The sequence below is a fragment of the Bolinopsis microptera genome, chromosome 5 (assembly GCF_026151205.1).
Source record: "Bolinopsis microptera isolate Bmic1 chromosome 5, MBARI_Bmic_1.0, whole genome shotgun sequence".
Lineage (NCBI taxonomy): Eukaryota > Metazoa > Ctenophora > Tentaculata > Lobata > Bolinopsidae > Bolinopsis > Bolinopsis microptera.
The window spans coordinates 14,361,100-14,379,728 of record NC_087076.1 but is presented as its reverse complement, the minus strand read 5'-3'; the positions used below and the strand labels follow the sequence as shown (position 1 = coordinate 14,379,728).

Sequence of the window (18,629 nt, the reverse complement as noted above, 5' to 3'; positions counted from 1 at the left end):
GCCTCTATTTTACGACTCTGTCAAGTTAGACAAATGCTGTGGTCAAATTGTAACTTTGAGTGCTAAAGATTTTAACTTTCAATCTGTCAGTTGATTATTGGGGATAGGGCTATTACTATGTGCGAGGGTAAATGTTGCAATAAGCTCTCAAGATTTGATGAGTTTACCCTTGCTATGTATTAACGCAAAAACGTCCTTTATTAATAGGAGTAAAGATGAAACATCAATATGATAATAATTGTAATGTGTGCAAAATGCGAAATCTTCAGATACCTTATATATTATAATGTTCTAATGCTCCCTTCACTCTCACTCTCCACTTCCCTAGAACTAACTAACCTATATTAAGCAGAGGTGACGATCTCTGGATACGGCTATTAAGATATTCATACTTGGCGACGATCTTAAATATTAATGTGAAGGGTGCCACTGATCGATATCTTTTGAAGCCGTCTCAATTTGACAGAATTGATCATTTGACATGAAAACCTGCCAATATTGTCAGTTGATCAGCTAATTAATCGAACCAATCAGAACTCAGTCTTTTGATCATCCAAATTCTATCAGCCAATGAAATTGTTTCACTTTAATTCAAGAAATCATCATCCACAGAAATTCACAGATGCAAGCCCAAGTTACGATAATAAGTTGTCGAGGTATTATTAACGAAATATGATAATTTCAGTTACCAGCCCCGCATCTCCAGAACACCGCCCTTGATATGCAGTACAAGTACGAGCAGCTCAGCAAGTATGCCTGGAATCCAGCCCCCAAAAAGAGTCCTTCCCGTCGTGGAATTCTACCCAAGGCAGCGACGGAGCAGATGAAGGATTGGCTGTTCAAACATCTCGGGGTTAGTTTCTGCAGAACACATTTTTGAATTTCTCATTTATAAATCATATTTCAATATATTATAATATATCGGCGATTGTTGATGTTCAGTTTTTACGCTTATAGTCATATCGATTAGATTAAACACTGATAGCCCGTTTTCATACGTTTTTCATATTGAATCTTTGGGACTGTTTATAATAATGAATGCGACCAAATATGTTTATAATGTTTATAATAATATTTCAGCACCCTTACCCGTCGGAAGATGAAAAGAGGAAGATCGCCCAGCAGACAGGCCTCACCATCCTCCAAGTCAACAACTGGTGAGTTTTGAGATTTAAGTGCTGACTGCTAACTCACATAATCACTTCCTCGACATATTTTGCATAACTTTGTCGGCCCAAACTTTTCCAGCCGCAAGTATTGCCGATTCTAAGTGTTGCCACCCAAGTGTATAATAACAAACTAAGGGCCCACATTAGGTACTCTTTTACCTGTGGTTTCTTTTTTAGACACTAGTCATGGAAATTTATCTCCATTATTTAGCATTCAAGTGTCAGAGTACTGCCAACCAGACAGATCAATTACCCGCATGTCCAATTTTGTGTGAGTCAGCCGGCTCTCAAGTCCCACATGGTAAATACTCCTTCCTTTTCTGTCAATAACATGGACTAGACGAACGACCGACACCTGACATGACCGACACGACCGACACCTGACATGGACCCATCATCCAACGTGGTCGCTGCACTTTGAATTAATGTCACGGAGTCATGGTTGAGGGAGGGCTCCAGAAAGCCTACCACTCGATAAGGCTCGGGTTTATAATTAGGGTTAATTATGAGTAGTGGTACAAAACCCCGGGCGGAGGACATGCCATTCTACCATTGTGTTACCGTTATCGTTATCCTGGACCTGGATTCTGGGCAGGTTCACGGCATCCTCCAGTCGCTCTGACTTCGGGCTCATCCTGCAATCAAATCAATGTCATTGTTTAAATCCGAGTTCAGCGGCCGGTGAAATGTTGTTATCTGCCCTTGTGAGCTGCAAAGTGTGTAATTCGGGGTAATTGTGCTGTTTTGTCAATAGTACACACTACCAGAATCTTGATTACTCCTCTAATTATAGAGGAGGTAATTGCAGTTCACCAATGCCACTTGATAAAGGGACATAATTTAATTTGTTTGACTGATAACAGATCGTCAAACGACCTTCTATTTTATAATTTTTAAGTAAAATTCAAGGGAGGTGGCATCTCACACGGATTAATTCTAGCATGATAATATGTAGTGGAAATCACCAGCGCGATCAGTAACCACCCTTTGCCTAGTGACCACCCTAGTAACCACCCTGTGCCTAGTGTCTAGAAACATGTTTACTGGTTTTTGGGCTAAATGGGACATGAGGGTTAAATATAGCAAGGGTTACAATTAATAACAGGGTTTTAGGGGCAAAGATAATCACAAACCTGTTTTTTTACGGTTGACTTAACAGTTGACTTCAGGTCTAATTCAAAAACTTGTTTTTATTATTGATAACTCGAACACTTTTTAAACTTGTTCAATGCCAGGTCAATAACCGCCCTGATTTTACAGGTTCATAAACGCGCGGAGGCGTATCTTGCAGCCGATGATGAACGAAGCGGCTGCGCAGAACCGTGGACATGGAACAATCCGGAACACGGCGAACAAGAGGATAAAACTGAACATACCCATGAGACGGGAGGAACATTGCTGGAGCAAATCTCCCACTTCCCCCTCCACTCCGGTTAGTTCACTTTTATTGTCTCATTATCAAATGATTCACTTTGGTGGGCTATATCATAGGGCCCATATCACATATTACGTAACACTATACTCAATATTTCTTTTATTTTAAAAGCGTAGATTAATCCTAGTTTATAATGCAGTTTGAGCATCTCTTAGCAAGGAAGCAGCCCATATCGCCAGCGATTGATCAGCCAATTGGTTGAGTTGGAAAGTTTGAGAAGTTGCGTTGCATTCATTCTGAAGTGATTGATGGTATTAATGAAACTAATCAATGGTAGAGGTTAGAAGTGTTGAACCGTTCTATTGGACGGATATGGGGGTGGGTGAACTGTGACTGGGTAGTCGCCACATCGTGTTATCAAACTCTGTTTACAACAATAACATAATCAATTATTTTGTTTATCTTATCTCTCGATACACTTCGTGACAATATATCTACTAATCTAATATCATCTTCTTTTGTTCACCTCCCCTTCTATCTTGGAGCGATGTGTTCGTGTCCGCCTGCTATTAAAATGATTAATTCGCACGTGACTCCAGCTTTTCCATCCTCCAATCCTGGATTAATCCTGACCAGCGAATCAAACTCCGCCTTTAAAACCACGTGATGTAAGGTACCCAATCAGTGCTCTTTGGCTTGTTATAAGTGCAGCGTAAACTGACAATGTCATAACAGTGTTATGAGTGAAAGAATTTGATTTGCTGAGTCCAATATCACGCTAATATCCTGCTACAAGAACCATTGAGTTGTAATTATTGACAATAATCATTCCAATTATTAGGAATTATTGCCTCCGCCACAACTATCAGATAGTAGTAATTGTCAGAATAATAAGTATTACTAGTGCTCCTGCAGAGTATTACAATATATAATATATATATACGTTTAGTATAGTGGTGTGATGAAGAACTCTTGAAGGTTCCCTTATAAAAGTGGAGAGTCCACATGTTGAGCGCCGTATTTGAGCAGGTAGATATGGTGTCTGACATGAAATGTGCCAACTTGTCACTCTTTAATGGATGAACTGTCTGACAGGGTTTGTAGTAACCTCTCTTAATAATCTCCGGAGAAACCCCTCATTTTGGTGAGAAACACACGTTGCATTTGTCTAAGCTGAGTGGGCGAGGGACGTTTTTACTTTCAGTCCTTAAACAGAGAGATTTGTGAGTTATTAGGTTTCGAAAGGTAACGCTGGTAAACTGCTGGTTGGAGATTATTGGTGCCAGGGAATCAAAGTTGCGAGATATGGAGCAATTAAGGGCAAATATTTTTATAATAGCTGATAATTTGAGGAGATGTTAGCACTGGTTTATGTATGACACATCAGCTTTGGAGCTGGTCAAAATATTTCCTATATGTCTAAATGTTGTCAGACTGTGATTGCACTTGCTCCCCCACTGGATTTTGCCCCGTTTAATTCTGATTAAACAGCGTTTCCGTGCTCCATTACTACCAGAATGCCCCTTTTGTCACATGACGATCTTCTCGCCTTCCTATTGGTTCCAAGCCAATTTAATTTGTCTCTGACTGGCTGCAAGCTGATTTCCTGCTGGGTTGATTGGTTTCAATTAACGTGTCAATGTGTCATGAGATCCAGGGAGGAGCTGTTACCTTGACAAACCCTCCATTTCCGGGTTGGCTTGATCCGGTTTAACCGGTGCCCGGCCCACCACGCCGTCCTGAGTATGCGTGCAACTGACGGAGCCCTCTCAACCACCGAGGTATCCTACTGTCGGTTCTGTCCTGATACGCCAATTCAGCCTGACCCGGGAAATAGACGAGGTGAGCGGAGTGTGCTATATTTGCGAATGCAGTGTTAAACCACCCTTCATGCTTGCTTCAGAATAATGTCTGGAATCTTGCAGCTATCTGTACTGACATTCTTGAGATTGGTGACGTGAACCTTACGCGAAACACCTCATGTCAGAAAATACTGAGCTATTCTTTAACCTGTCGTGCAACGTTTAAAAATCCAAGAGTGATAAATGGCGGCCATAGCAGAGGTATTATGATGTATTGAGGATATTTTGGAACACGTAGTTACCAGTTTAGTCTGCGGTTGAGAAAGTATACAGGACGGTTTGACAGAAGTTAAATGTACCGTAACTTCTCAGAATTGTTCTGTCAAGAAACCTTCTGAGGTTGTTGAAATATTTGGGTGGAAATGTCCTTGGAAGGGTCACGTGTCACCCCAAACGACAGGTGTTAAAATTCTCAGAGTTTTAATCCCGGAAAATGGACAAGTAGCGATAAGTTAGACCTCCTGGCTGGGAATTTTTTCTGGCAAGACAGGCTCTGTTTTTTATTATTCCCGGTTCCAGGGACAACCTAGCACACTTAAGCCTCATTGCTAAAGCATTAGAACCGCATCATTGCCACCGTTCATCCATACTACAGCTTCTACTATCATGTCATACATATTTTCGGCATCTGTATTCACTGTAAATATCTCCTCAGCCAGACTTCACCGTTCAGAGCAGTCAGAAACAGTACTTCGCAAGTCTAGTCCATCAAGTAGCGCTGGAGTAGCTACAAATGTAGTTAAAAAGAATATTGTTTTGTCTGGCCAACAAGTGTTAGCACAACACAAAGAGAGCGTATATCAGCATACTACTCGCCAATTTGCACATGTTTGTTAGGCCGTGACTCTCCTCGTGAAAAAACAACATCTTAGATCTGATAACCTTGTTGGAACTTTCCATGCCCATTGTAGGTGGGTGTTAAAAAGTCGTGCTGCGTAACGCAGGGTCAATCGGTTGCCTGGCCAAATAAAGTGCTGTTAGAGAAGCCCAGGGATCTGATTGGTTATGAAAGTCACCACGTGACTTATCGATGGAACGCTAACTTGGACCTTATTTTCTTTTAAATTGTAGGGTTTGTACAACAGCACGGTTGATGGGTTCGGACCGAAAGTATCACTGATATGCGATGGTCAATGAATAGACATTAGCACTTGTTACACGATCATCTCTATTGTGCAACAACTGCTCCACACAAAACCACGTGACGTGTTTTTTCTTCAAACTTTTCCAGCTCCAGCACACACTATTAGGATATATTCGTCCCGCCCGAGCTCTACAAACAGCTGTACTACTTCAGAATTGTATTACAGTTAACATTAGCCGCCCCTCCGTCCACAAAGTAAGATCATCATTTCAATCCAACAGCTCTCTATTATCCCCGGGCTGATGAATGTGGTTTAGCTGCGAGCTGACAATGGCTGTCGGTAAAGATGCGGCCAAGTCAACTGAATGGGACCCCACACCTGGCCTGCCCGAGCCGCGTTTTTCAAGCCTGCTGCTTTGTCTGACATCAGTCTGTCAACTCCGATCATGTTACTATTGATAGGGTCAAATTCAAATAATACGGCATTCAACCCAATGGAAATACTTCCAATCATCACATGACCATTGGAGCAGCCAATGAGAGAGGCACCGATGTCACGTGATTTTTGTAGAGGCGATTTACAATAGGAGTCCTGATAATCCAATTCAAGGGCAGAGTTTTTGACAGACCTCACACTCGACGCGAGATAATACAGTTTGAAATAACACACGAGTTGGAGCTCTATGACTTGCAGCGCGAACAATATCACATGTTGGTGAAAAGCCTGCTCTGCTTTTGTTCTGAAAATTCTCTCAAACCATAAGATGGATGAGTTATAGAAAACTAAGGGAGAGGATGTTGTAAGGGAGAGGGCTGTTTAACGGGCCTGTTGTTGTTGACGACTACTGACCAGTGAGTCAAGTGACCTCTCCTGTTATTTGAGAGTAGAGCTGTGAGATGAGAGAGAATATTGGGGGTTGTTTGAGTGTCAGGAGTTTAACAGAATATTTGGGGGTTGTTTGAGTGCCAGGAGTTTAACAGAATATTTGGGGGTTTTGTCCAAGTGCCAGGAGAGTTTGTGTGGCAGGATCACTAACTCTCCACTGGACACAATGCCACCACCTCCACCACCACACAACAGTTCTAGCTCTCTGCTCTCCCACAAGTACTATTGGGTGTCAAGTAAGATTGAGTTGGAGCGCTGATTGGGTAGCCCCCCGTGTGTGTTATGTGTCCTCTCCAGTAATGGGGAGTAATAATGAGAGCACCTTTCCAATGCCACCCTGTATCCTCTCACACCTCGCACATGTCACCACTCTGACACCAACAATGTCATTTAATTCGATTTATCATAATGGTTTTCCCGATCACATTATGGCACTGGTGGCATATGAAACCGAGCCTTTGCGCTATCGCCACTGTACGCTGAGGTGACTATTATAGAGGGGGGGGGGGGGGGGGGGCAGATGGAAAATCAATTCTTACACAATTGAGCAATATCTGTGATTGGAAAAAAGGTTCATTAGAGTCCATATTTCTCTATGAATAGTATGGGAGGTGGGCCTATAATTTGTAACTGCTAGTCTTGTTAGTGTGATTATGGTAATTTGTGTTATTGGTCCTGGTACACCGGCATTGTGAGGTATTTTAGTATTTTGGAAGGGCGTCTAAATGCCTATTAAACGAGAGAATTGTCCCACATGGGGAATGATTGCTTTGTTCCCTGGTTTTGTAAAATGTTAGTTATTTTGACCAGTAAAGCCACCATTGTCCCTGGTAATGCCCTCAATGAGATACGGTGTTCTGATATTTGGGTTGTGCCACGACTTTGTGAGAACCTTTCGGTATAGTAACCTCAACAGGATATTAAACATGAAGTTATATCATAATAATTATATTTTAAACAATTACCGGGCACCACATCGGTTGTGGTCACAACACAGCAGTAGGCCAGATAAATGACTCTGTAACACACGCCACAAGTTGCGAAATCTTTATAATCCCAAATAGAATCTGCTCCGTACCACCTTGAGAACTGATCATGTGATACTAAAGCATCTTCGGAGGCCGGGTCATTGTTTCCTGCTCACTACTACTACATTAACAAACAAAGCTGTCAGGATTTGAGATTTTAATTTCACAACACCACACCGGATTACTGGTTTACACCGTTTCTGTTTTCTGGAAATGTTCGCTAATTTCTCGCGTGGAGTTAGGGTAATCACGAGAGAGTGAGAGAATTACTAACAAATTGCTCCTCATTGTCCCGGACAATGTTCTCGGCTTGAGACGACCGAACACTTAATTTAATTTCAGTTAACTATATTACTACTAATTTCATAACTATACTTACCGAGATAACCGATATTAACTAGTGCGGGTTTAGCAAATCATCGCAGAACGGGTCGCCTTCCACCACAAAGTTTAATGTTGAGCCTCAATTAATTGAGAAGACGTCGTGAGACATAGTGATGGCGGCGTTTCGGCGACACCCCCCGTTTCACCCACGCCCCGTGTCTCGATTGGTGGTTTGGTGTTTATCGCTCCGACATTTTCACCTTTTTAATGGGGCATGCTGGTTAAAGTACCTCAATAAATAGCACTCTGATTCTGACGGCAATTAATAACCGAAAGTTGCCAAGTAAAAGCATGGCTTTCCCGGAATGAAGGGAAATTCAATCTGCTTCATCTTTAAGTTAGTATTTGTTGAGGATTTGAAATGTTGATTTAATCTCTTAGGTAACATTTTATCGGGTGAACTTTGTCGGTTAAGTAAATAAACACCCACTTTGTTACGAATATCGCTTTTAAAAAACAGTTTTGAGCCCTGAACAAGAGCGAAACATACCACCAAACTTTCTCTCGACAATCATTTAGTCTCACTTCTGAAAGACATAATATGTCAAACACTAATATTCTACAAATCATATTATGCTCCCTTTAATTGGACCCGATCATAATGTCAAGTAAAACAGCGACAGGTATCTAAGCGAGAGAGACTTGACAGTTATATCACTTGCCACGAGCTGAGCTTCCTCTAAATGCAATAAATCGAAATTCCATTACTGTTCTTCTAAGTGTTCAGGTAGTAGTAATACTTCATACAGCTTTGCTGGCATCATGCTCAAAGACGTTCAGAATTAACGTTGTAAAATTACTGGGTAGCACAAACGTAACCCAAGCCTTCACTCTGGCCGTTGACCAATCTATCGAGTTCATTTCTGCCCATTTAAGGACGAAGCCCCCCTTCGTTCCGTTCGTTATTAGTTATCACACTAGTTCACTGCTAATCTGATTTGAGTACTTCTGTCTATTAAAGTCAACTGCAGCTCATTGCTCTAGTTTGTACCTTGGGGATGGACCTGTAAAAACAGATGGCCTTTTAATTTCACCTGCCTTTCTACTACCTCATATCACATTACGATACAATGGTTATTTCCCCAAATCTAATCATAACTAATGGGATAGATAGCTGAGTTCCGTAGTGACATGGGTGTCAGGAAATACTCAACTTTATCCGGGTTTACTGTCACACTGATATTACCTCACTTTTACCTCACTTACTTTTACCTCACTTTACTTTTATCTCGCCTCACTTTTGCCTCATTTTACCTTTTTTCTGTACCATGATTTCAGCTTCTTTTCATTTTTACCATGACATCACTTTTTCCTGAGATCACAAAACCGACAGCTAACTGAACTATCCATGAGCAGCAGCAGCTACACTAATATAATACGTATTAGAACATTGAGGTTTGACAGCTGCATAGTGTCTAACTGCCCAATTTTAGTTTCTGGGAAGTTTCTGAAAAGAATTCTAAAATTTGACAGGTTACATATTATGACAGGTGTGCCGGGTGGTGTAGAATACATGGCGTTGAAAGAAAGAGAGAAGCTGTCATGGTCCATTTAAATTATAGAGTCAGAGTGTTTCAAATGCATATCAAAAGATATAATTCACTGTATCCAAACAAATATTATGAGCGATATAATGTTCACTGACTCTCGCGCTCTCTCGCTCTCTCTGCCTCGCTGTGCATTAACAGAGTTCCTTTAAGTGACACTAATGGTCACTGCAGTCCATTGTCATGATTTGTTAGAAAAGATCTTTGACACGTCACGTGTCGTGCCATCCTCCCGTCTGGTTGGCTGGCTGGTCGTCGTTCTCCGCTCTCATTAGTGCTTTTCATCCATGTGGTCCGAAGATCATTGTACATCAACTGTCAAAATTATTGGTTTGAATTCAACAAATTTCGGAACCGAGATGATGGCGGAGGGTGTGCGTCAGAACAAGCTCAGTGGCCGTTAATTACGACGGTACCACTTTAGAACTTTACAGGTAAACTGCTGTTAACAACTCAGCAGTGGGAGAGATACTGGACTACTACTCTGGAGTTGAGAAACAACTCCTGCTTCTAATTCTTACCACTCTCTAACCCGCACTAAACCCCATCTCTACTCCTAGTTAGAGGTCTCCATCCCATATCCTAACGATTGCTTCATCCACCCTCTATCTCTCTACCTGTTCTTGCTTTATCATTCATTCTCCGGACCATGTTCTAATATACTCCAAATCTGCTATTTCACTCTCTTACTTTTAACAGAAGTGTATAAAGAATTAAATTAATTAAAAGCGGCATCATCAGATCACCAGCCTGTGTTGTGGACAATGTGGTAAAAAGAGAAGGTGGGGGATGTTTTGTTTGTGACGGTCTCTGAATGGGGGGCGGCGGAGGTTTTGTCACATCTCTCCACGGATTGTCACGTAGACTGCTAATCTCACACGGTTACTAGTGATTCATACTTCGCAGGTGTTGGCCTCTCGTATGTGATATTTATATCACATACATATATATAGTATATATTATGGTACCTAGACTTGCAAATAGGAACTTGGGAGCGAGTCGAATAAACCTGTGAGAACGGAGCTGTAGGTTATTAGTCAATATTTAGGCTTTAAATGTGGAAAACTTGGCAATCAAGTGTCAAGCTCGAAGGTTACCAGGCAGTGTGAAAAAGGTAGTTGTAAATGTTTTCCGTCGCCCTTCTCGCAGTCAACTGTGGGACGTGAGCTTGTATGAGGGAGCAGCACCCTTGGATAACAATTAGAGAAAAATGTACGCCATGTTACCTCTTCCCTGAGTATTTTGCGAACCTTTGAGTCTGGAGTCACTTCTTCTAAATGGATTGACTGACATGAACGATTTGACCAACTCCAGCGAGTCAGAGAATTGGGAGAACAATGCGAGGGTCTGTCAGAGATACGCACTTTTTGCTTTTCAATTATTAGACTCAGTGCTTTGAAGCCTCCTGATATCAAATTGGAGAGCTCGAGCCCTTTCAGAGGACGGCGTTTCTGTTTCTCGCAGAAAATAGAACACACGTCAGAGCAAAGCGGCTGGCCAATAGCATCGGGCTGGAGTTGGTCATTTTAAATCCTCTTGTAAAGTCGCACTGAATAGCAAAGTTTTCTCTGAGTTTTGAACCATATATCTCCCATTCCAACTGTATTCGGGGTTTTAGTATTTAGATTGCGCGTATGTAATTAATGAGAGAGATTCCCCCCCCCCCCCCCCTTTATTACTCTCTGTACGGATTACTCTCCAGCTCCACTAAAACCCTGTCAGGGTAGTGGTTTAGGGTGGACACTGTGTTACTCTCTCCTTTTCTGTTGATTAAAATTTCCCCTCGCCTCATCAAACTGAGGTTGTGATCTGGCAGCTGCCACACTTCAATTCCGTCACTTTCTGCCGCATATTTGTCGGTATCCAATATAATATCACATAATAACATGTCCCTCTTTCAAAAATTTAAATTACAGCGTCTTCAATGCTGCGCTTAATGTGGCGCGGTATCTTGACTCTCAATTACCAATCAGCTGCCAGGATTCCAACCACGTGATTGAGATGGTCCAATCAGCGCGGGCTTCTCAAATAGCTACTGTTTGCACGGTTTGGAGTGAGAACCCTAATTTACAACAGGGCTTCCCTACTTTCCCATGTCAGAAGAAATTTTAAAAGTTCCCAAAATTCTCTCGGCTGATATTTATAATGCGTGTCTGACAAGAGATGAAGCTGTTAAAATATCAGGTTCCGCTGACACAATGAGTCATTTAGCGCAGTGTTGACATATTTGGTGGCTGTTATTTATCCAATCCTACTAGTCACACTGTCCCATACTACTGACATCTGTTATTGGAACGCCTCCAGTTATCCAGTTAGCCACTGTGTCTGACTTAAAACGTAGGGCGGATGAGAGAAGAGGAGGGCTCGCTATCACAGTATACCGGCAGTCAAAACCCATACAACCGTCAACCGACCTGCCTTTTTTTCCTTAAAATACACATGCCTATTTAGCTGTGTTATTTGGAGCTGGTGGGAAAGTGTCCAATAATGGGAGAGAGGGTACTTGCTGTGGAGCAAGTAGTGGCGGAGAGAGAGAGAGAGAGAGAGAGAGAGAGAGAGAGAGAGAGAAGTGGTTATCATTGCTATGGCTTATATCCTTGACTACCTGTAACTCGTACAGTTGTACTGCTATTTTCCAAGCAGTTGTAGTGATACAACTCTTCCACCTACAACCCTCTCTGTCACCATCCCAAAACGCCATTATTACAATATTACTGCCTCCCCCACTTAAGCTCTTCTCTCTCTCTCTCTCTCTCTCTCTGGACTGAAATCTTGTGTGTGTGTGTTGGGAGATAAGAAGCAGTGTGGGAGGGTGGTCGTGAGAGGAGTGTTGTTACTAAATTACTAAACACTTTACAATGGGGTCATGTCGACAGGCTAATGTTGTGAGCTGTGGCTCAGGCCACGAACTGTAGGACTATAAATTAGATGACCTGTAATACTTTTTCACTCTAATGAGTTTGACAACTAATTTTCCAAGCTTTCTCTCAGAGAATGACAAGATTTTGCGGCATTTGTGCCTGTGCAAGGACAGGTATCGCTCTATCTGCTTGATTGCTTTCTTAGGGAATCTCAACGTTGTACTCGCGGTTGACATTAATTAATGACACCCAAAAACCAATCAATTAGACTTTGAACTTTAATATGATGAAATGGGAGGGGGTAGAGCAAGGTGAGTGTATGTAGTTGTAGTGAACTAGTGAGTGCCATGTTCAGGTAGGGACGGCTAGTGGGAGGGGGCTGTGTAGGGAGCGGTTTTATTCGGCCGAGCAGAGCTGGAGTCAGAGTGACAACTCGTTTCCTATCCAACACGCGCTCCACTTAAACTATAGGGCTGCTTCCTAGCTCCAGCTTTAATTAGCACTGGTACAGGAGAAAACTTACAATAACACGTCCATATTTTCAGATCACGCCAAAACCACTCAGCGCTATCCACCGACCTTCCCGTAAGTAGCAAATACATGGAAACTTGTTATTTAAAACTGAGAGGTTTGCTGTTAATGTCCCGGTTGCACCTAAATTTTAGCACTTTAAGAAAAGTCACTTTAAATACTTTTCTTGTATGCCAGCACTTGTTTGACTTAACAATTTAAAACCGGAAAATATGCCAAAACTTTAAAAGGTACACTGTTATATGGCTCGTATAAAAATATATATACTCTACGGCCTGTCTAAAATTGTTTATGTGTGACCTTACTGACATTTATCTTTGCTGATGGACAAAGAGTTTGACAAACATATTGAACATTTCATTAAATTGTTGACAACCTAAAGGCTGGTTTGCCTGTTAACACCGTAGAATAGCAGAATGTTCACCCAGTGTTCAGGGCTGTCAGACAATATGCTGCTACCATACCTGTCGTCTATCATTTAGTGTCCACCTTGCACTTATACATAGTCAATCTATTACAACGGTCAAGAAATTGGGGTTAATTTGCAGGGAGTGTTTTTAGTTGCAAGTTAGAACATTTTGTCTAGTCATGTTAAGTCATGTGGGTTAAGTTTGCCAAATGTTCTAAACTTCATGAGGTACGTTCCCAGTTCCTCTCCCAATTAATTTCTATTCCTCATTGGACATTGTTCGCTAATTGCACTTTACCAGCTTTTAAATGTCCACAGTACGTATTAAAGTTACAAAAAGTTTCACGGCGCGGTGCACTTTAGAATAATACGTTGAGACATCGTTAACATCGTAAAATGGTGCGCGCACTCATATAACAGAGGCGCGCACTGATAAACCACATTTGTAATTTGCCGCGGCATCCAACCTATGATTTCATCTTTACCAAGCATTGTTTATTTTCCACCATCTAGTTATTTCCAGTGGAAAATAAAGGTGGAAGCGAATGATGACTGCATGAAATCTGAAAAATAGATCCCCGACAGGATTTCAAATCCGAGCACCAGACACTCTACGATAATTACGTGAATAGAGAATGCCGGATTATAGCTCCCTCAAACTTGGGACAGCCTTGGACAGAGCAATAAACAAATTACTGCTTGACAGCCGGACTATTACTGACAACTTAATTTTCCATTTGACAAGTCTAGAATGGAGTATGAAAATGGGCAATATAAACTAAAATCTAGGCTATGTGACAAATGCAGTTATTTGGTGTGAGTCTGTCCCAGCCACGACGCTTAGACATTCCGTCAATTTGTCAAATTCCTGATCTATCATAAAACCAAATTACAAGCGCTTCACTTTTAGAATGTCAAAGTAATCATATGTTGCAATTTCTCCCTTGCTATTTAATTGCATCAAAGAAAATGATCTCTTTTAGCAGAGAAACCGCACAATCTATGCCAGCCCGGCTCTAGCATCAGGGCTTGTTCCTGCGGTGCCCTTTTAACAAAGCTAGTCAATACAGACTCAGTGAAACGAATACTGTCACCCTGTCAATATACTCAAGTCTCAAGTGCTGGCATACCCTACCCAGACCCATTGGTTCAGAGTCTAACTATTAGACTTGTAACCTGTGAAACACCTGTTTGCTGTTCGGGGCACCCAGACTAACCGACTGTAATTTCAGCGACTATGGCAACTTCCACGTCGTCTCTGCTGAGCCCCCTACTCGCTCAGACCCCACTGTTGAGTCCTCCCAACAACTTCTTGGAAACTTTATCCAACTACCCCCACTCTGTCGAGGAGCTGCAGGTGACTTACTAAACTTATTTTTCCCTCCGTCTGTTTGAAGGGACGTCACACGGTACTGAACTGTGATTTATTACGCTGATGTGATTGCGACACCGCACCCAGCTGATTTTTCGAAATGATCTAAGAAAATGGAGCCGTTTTAGGACGACATTATAATAACACAATTGCCTCCCTCAGAAGCAACAAGCGTTGGCCGCACTAAACACCCAAGCCCTGACGCTGACTGAAGCGTTCAAGAAGCAGCAGATGTCCGCCTGGCTCCAGAAGAACCAGTTACAGGATGTGCTCCAGCCTGCCATGCTGCTGAACGTCCTACTCAGTGCCCAGTCAGAAAATCAGGTAATGGATTTGAAGTACTGAGCAGTACTTTTCTACCCGATCACGTGATTTTCGATTTGACTTTGATCTTCGGTTCTGGGAACGAGTTTGACAAATAGCTAAATTGTCCAATCTGCGACGGCTCTCTTTGCTTTACATCGATCTAAACATGTCACTTTGAAACCTCATTCTAATACTAAAACCAGGAACTGAATAACTAACTCTTGTTTCTTTCAGGGCCAAAATGGTTTTCCTAAAACCTCCTCAGTGACCACACCGATTGGACAGGGTTGCCTGACCAGCCAATCTCCGCTGTCCTTTTCTGGACTGCCCTCCCTTTCAACTTCCACTTCCAGCATGGGCCTCGGACATCTTTCCTCGCTTCTAGGTGACTTTACTAATAATTCACTTATTTTGTTTACTGCTGTAAAAGGTCATAGTTACTTATCATTAACTGTGTTGGGTAGTATGTATGAAGTATCCACCAGCCTTTTACTTCCGGGCAACTGTCGACATATTATGTTGATCTCCCTACCCGTTAAAATTGTGTTCGCCATGAAAATTTAATATATCTTAGAAACGGTAATTCCAACGATTTTATGCTTCGATAAATTTTTACGGTATTATTTAAAGAGCATTGATTCATTTTGTAAGTAGTTATAGCGACCTTACTAATTTACGTCTGTTCGCCAAACTATGTCAACAGGTTTTTTTCGCTCAAGTCACGCCTTACTCCTGTATAAACGTTTCTGTCCGCCCATCAAACCATCTAAACTTATTCTAACAAATCATTATGTCAGGAGGAGGCTCATTCTCAAGCAGTCTGAACTCCGGGCTGAACAGCAGTCTGAACTCTGGACTGAACTGCAGTCTGAGCAACAGCCTGAACAACAGCCTGAACAACAGTTTGAGTAACAGCATGAGCAACAACAACTCGCTTCCTTCCCCGCTCCTCCTGCCTCAGCTTCAGAGCATCATCAACGATAATCCCTCTTCAAAACCGATAACCCAGTATATTCAGGTAACTACCAATGTCTCGTACAGAAAACACGTCACCTTTATTATGGGGTATTATTATTATGGGATATTACAGTCAAGATATGATTGTCATTGTGATCTACCAACTTACCGAGAATCAGTTCAAAGCCTTGACCAGGTCCCTACTCTGCTTGCATATCATGAACAGCTACGAAAGCTGCTCCCCAAAATTAGAATGAGATGATAATTGCTTAGCGAGAGCTGAAAACTAGACTTAGTTTTTTAAAAAGATCAAAGAAAAATAAACCGTGCGATACGTTCCAAAGAAAAAGAATCGGGCAACTTGGTTCAATCCGACTGCTGATTTTGTCACCCCAGAAATCATGGTCAAGAAGTTTCTTGTCCGCCATCTTTCGGGCATCTTATTTTTATTGTTACTTTGTTGGCATTATTCTAACCGGACGTTATTGCAGGCAAACGGGCAGATCTACCAAGCTCAAATAGTTCCTGTTACTGGACCACTCACAAGCGTAGCTAACACTGAGGTTAATAGTTAGATATTTTACACCTTTTATAAAATGTTGTATCCCCTTTTTAAAAGTATCGGGTATTTGGTTTTAAGCGAACATTTTTAGAATAAAAGCTCAGCCACGACAGTTTTTTAAAAGTCACTAAAGAACTGATAGAGATAATAACAAAGGATTTAATTTTCAATCATGTTGTCCTTCAGTGAAACTAATCCTCCAATACTTCAGATAAAACGTGAGATATCCAGCTGAAAAGACCCCGCCAGCAAACCCACCACTGATGAGAACCACACACGTCAACACACAGAGACAAGTTGAAAAAGAGAAGATCTCCGTCGTGATCGTCGTGGACAACAACACAACAGCAACTTTAACAACAGCAGAGTTATCAGAAGTTAGAAACGCCTAGTGTGTGTATTCAGAGAGATATTGAGCTCTGATCGCAGAGACTCTGGGAATTGAATATAACAACGGGATTTTAACGTTTTAGTCGTGGGGCTCTCACAACGTTTTAGTTGTGCTCTCACACTGCATTATTAGTCCTCTTATTAACTTATAGAGTGATTATAGAGTGGTAGATTTAAAGTTACAACCTGTATAACGTTAGTGTTTTTTTTTCTTTTATGTTCTTTATTTCGATTTTGTGATGAAAGCTGGATAGTCGAATATGTTTCAATCGGGTGATATTATTTAAAGCAAGCTGGTAAATTTTTTTCGTAGCGTTAGAAAAACTTGTTTCTCCAATTCAGCTTTTTCAGATTTTGCCTGTTAACAATATTTTAACTCACATATGTACCCACGTTAAGTTGAGATCAACCTATATTAACCTGATGCATGTATATTATACGGCTCATGGCATGAATGTTGAACAATTGTTAATATGTGAGTCCAGGCAATGGAGACTGTTCTTGAATTTCTGTAGAAAAAAGGGTGAGCTGGTACGTAGAAAAGACACAATTAAAATCCAATAACTATAGCGAATAGCGATAGATTTGTGAAAATATCTTAGTTGTTTTGTGTATATTTTCAAAATTTACTCTTTCTCTTAGATTTGAAATATTGAATTAACATAAACTAATTATGAAGATCGGTTTTGAGTTGTTTGGTTTTCCCCTAAATGTAATTTTAATCGTTATAGCTAATATGCATTTAGAATTTTAGAATTATTCTTTTTAATGGCTTGTCTTATTTCTCGAAAATGGCCATGTCAATGCTTGCAGACCAGGCAACAACAAAGAAAGAACTATCTAATACCATCACACTATTCACTTCCTGTATACTATTCAACAAAAAGGAGAATAACAGTAAAATTATTTGGTAGTTAAATTTTTAATTAAATTCAACCGAAGTGTTGTCTTCAATCGTCATCTCAGGATATATTCTTCGTTCACCGTCGATTAGTACAGTAATAATAGGTTCATTATTACAATAGGAATATAGTACACATATATCAATATGTTTAACTTAAGGCAGCGCTGACATTTGTACAAGCGCTCTGTGATGGCCGATCAATGAGCAGACAGAACAGTCTCAAGATCACAACTCGTACCAATGTCCAATATGCCACAACTTATCAATATACAAGTGTTAGTCATCATCCCAAGTGATTAAATAATAAATTAGCCGCATGGGATAGAACGAACATTTGTTATAACATGTTCTAGCACCTCAACTGGTGGACAATTTACACGACGTTTTAATGGCACGGAATAATGTAGATTAGACATGATAGACTGAGTTCCATCATAAATTGCTAAATTTCAATCACCTGACCCCATGTGACGAACAAACACATTATACTTTGGATCATCTGTGCAGCTACGGCTACTGTTTTACAGTTATTCAGACTTGGTCAATGGTCAGCTGCCAGAAACTAAGCGTACTCTAAAGATCAACCTTGACAGGGTTTGTTTTCGTAATTTTAGATTGAACACGTCATTGATCTTACAGCTTTACAGTATGCCATTTTATATTATGTTGGATTTAAGTCACCTACGTCTAGGCCTACTTTAGGGTCGGTACAATTACAATTTACTTCTTACTAATAGTAATACTACACTCAATTTTACAATTTTAGACCTGATAGTGATAAGTAAAATGCTAAAATGTTTCTCATGTACGTGTGAGTGGTAGTGTGCTGGTGTGCAGCTATTCTAAAAGTAAAAAACGTCTGGATGTGTCGTATCAGCACGCTACAATTATATCCTGCAATAAAAATGCTTGAACAGCTGAACAATAGCGCAGCCTCACTGACAATTCCACCTCATTCAGATCAATTGACAAATGACATGCATCATGATTTCGATCACGTGT

General features: G+C 41.0%; 1 protein-coding gene across 1 annotated transcript in view; it reads left to right on the top strand.

Moving 5' to 3' along the window:
• Positions 1-17,492, top strand: part of LOC134814649 (homeobox protein PKNOX2-like) — a 32,862-nt gene extending 15,370 nt beyond the window's left edge. The window contains exons 8-17 of the mRNA XM_063822809.1: positions 686-853; positions 1,081-1,157; positions 2,430-2,601; positions 12,742-12,781; positions 14,369-14,493; positions 14,671-14,832; positions 15,049-15,199; positions 15,612-15,832; positions 16,263-16,334; positions 16,545-17,492. Of these exons, the coding sequence (XP_063678879.1) occupies positions 686-853; positions 1,081-1,157; positions 2,430-2,601; positions 12,742-12,781; positions 14,369-14,493; positions 14,671-14,832; positions 15,049-15,199; positions 15,612-15,832; positions 16,263-16,334; positions 16,545-16,568 (1,212 nt within the window). The 3' untranslated portion in view covers positions 16,569-17,492. The remainder of the gene's footprint in view (positions 1-685; positions 854-1,080; positions 1,158-2,429; positions 2,602-12,741; positions 12,782-14,368; positions 14,494-14,670; positions 14,833-15,048; positions 15,200-15,611; positions 15,833-16,262; positions 16,335-16,544) is intronic.
• The last annotated feature ends 1,137 nt before the right edge of the window (positions 17,493-18,629 follow it).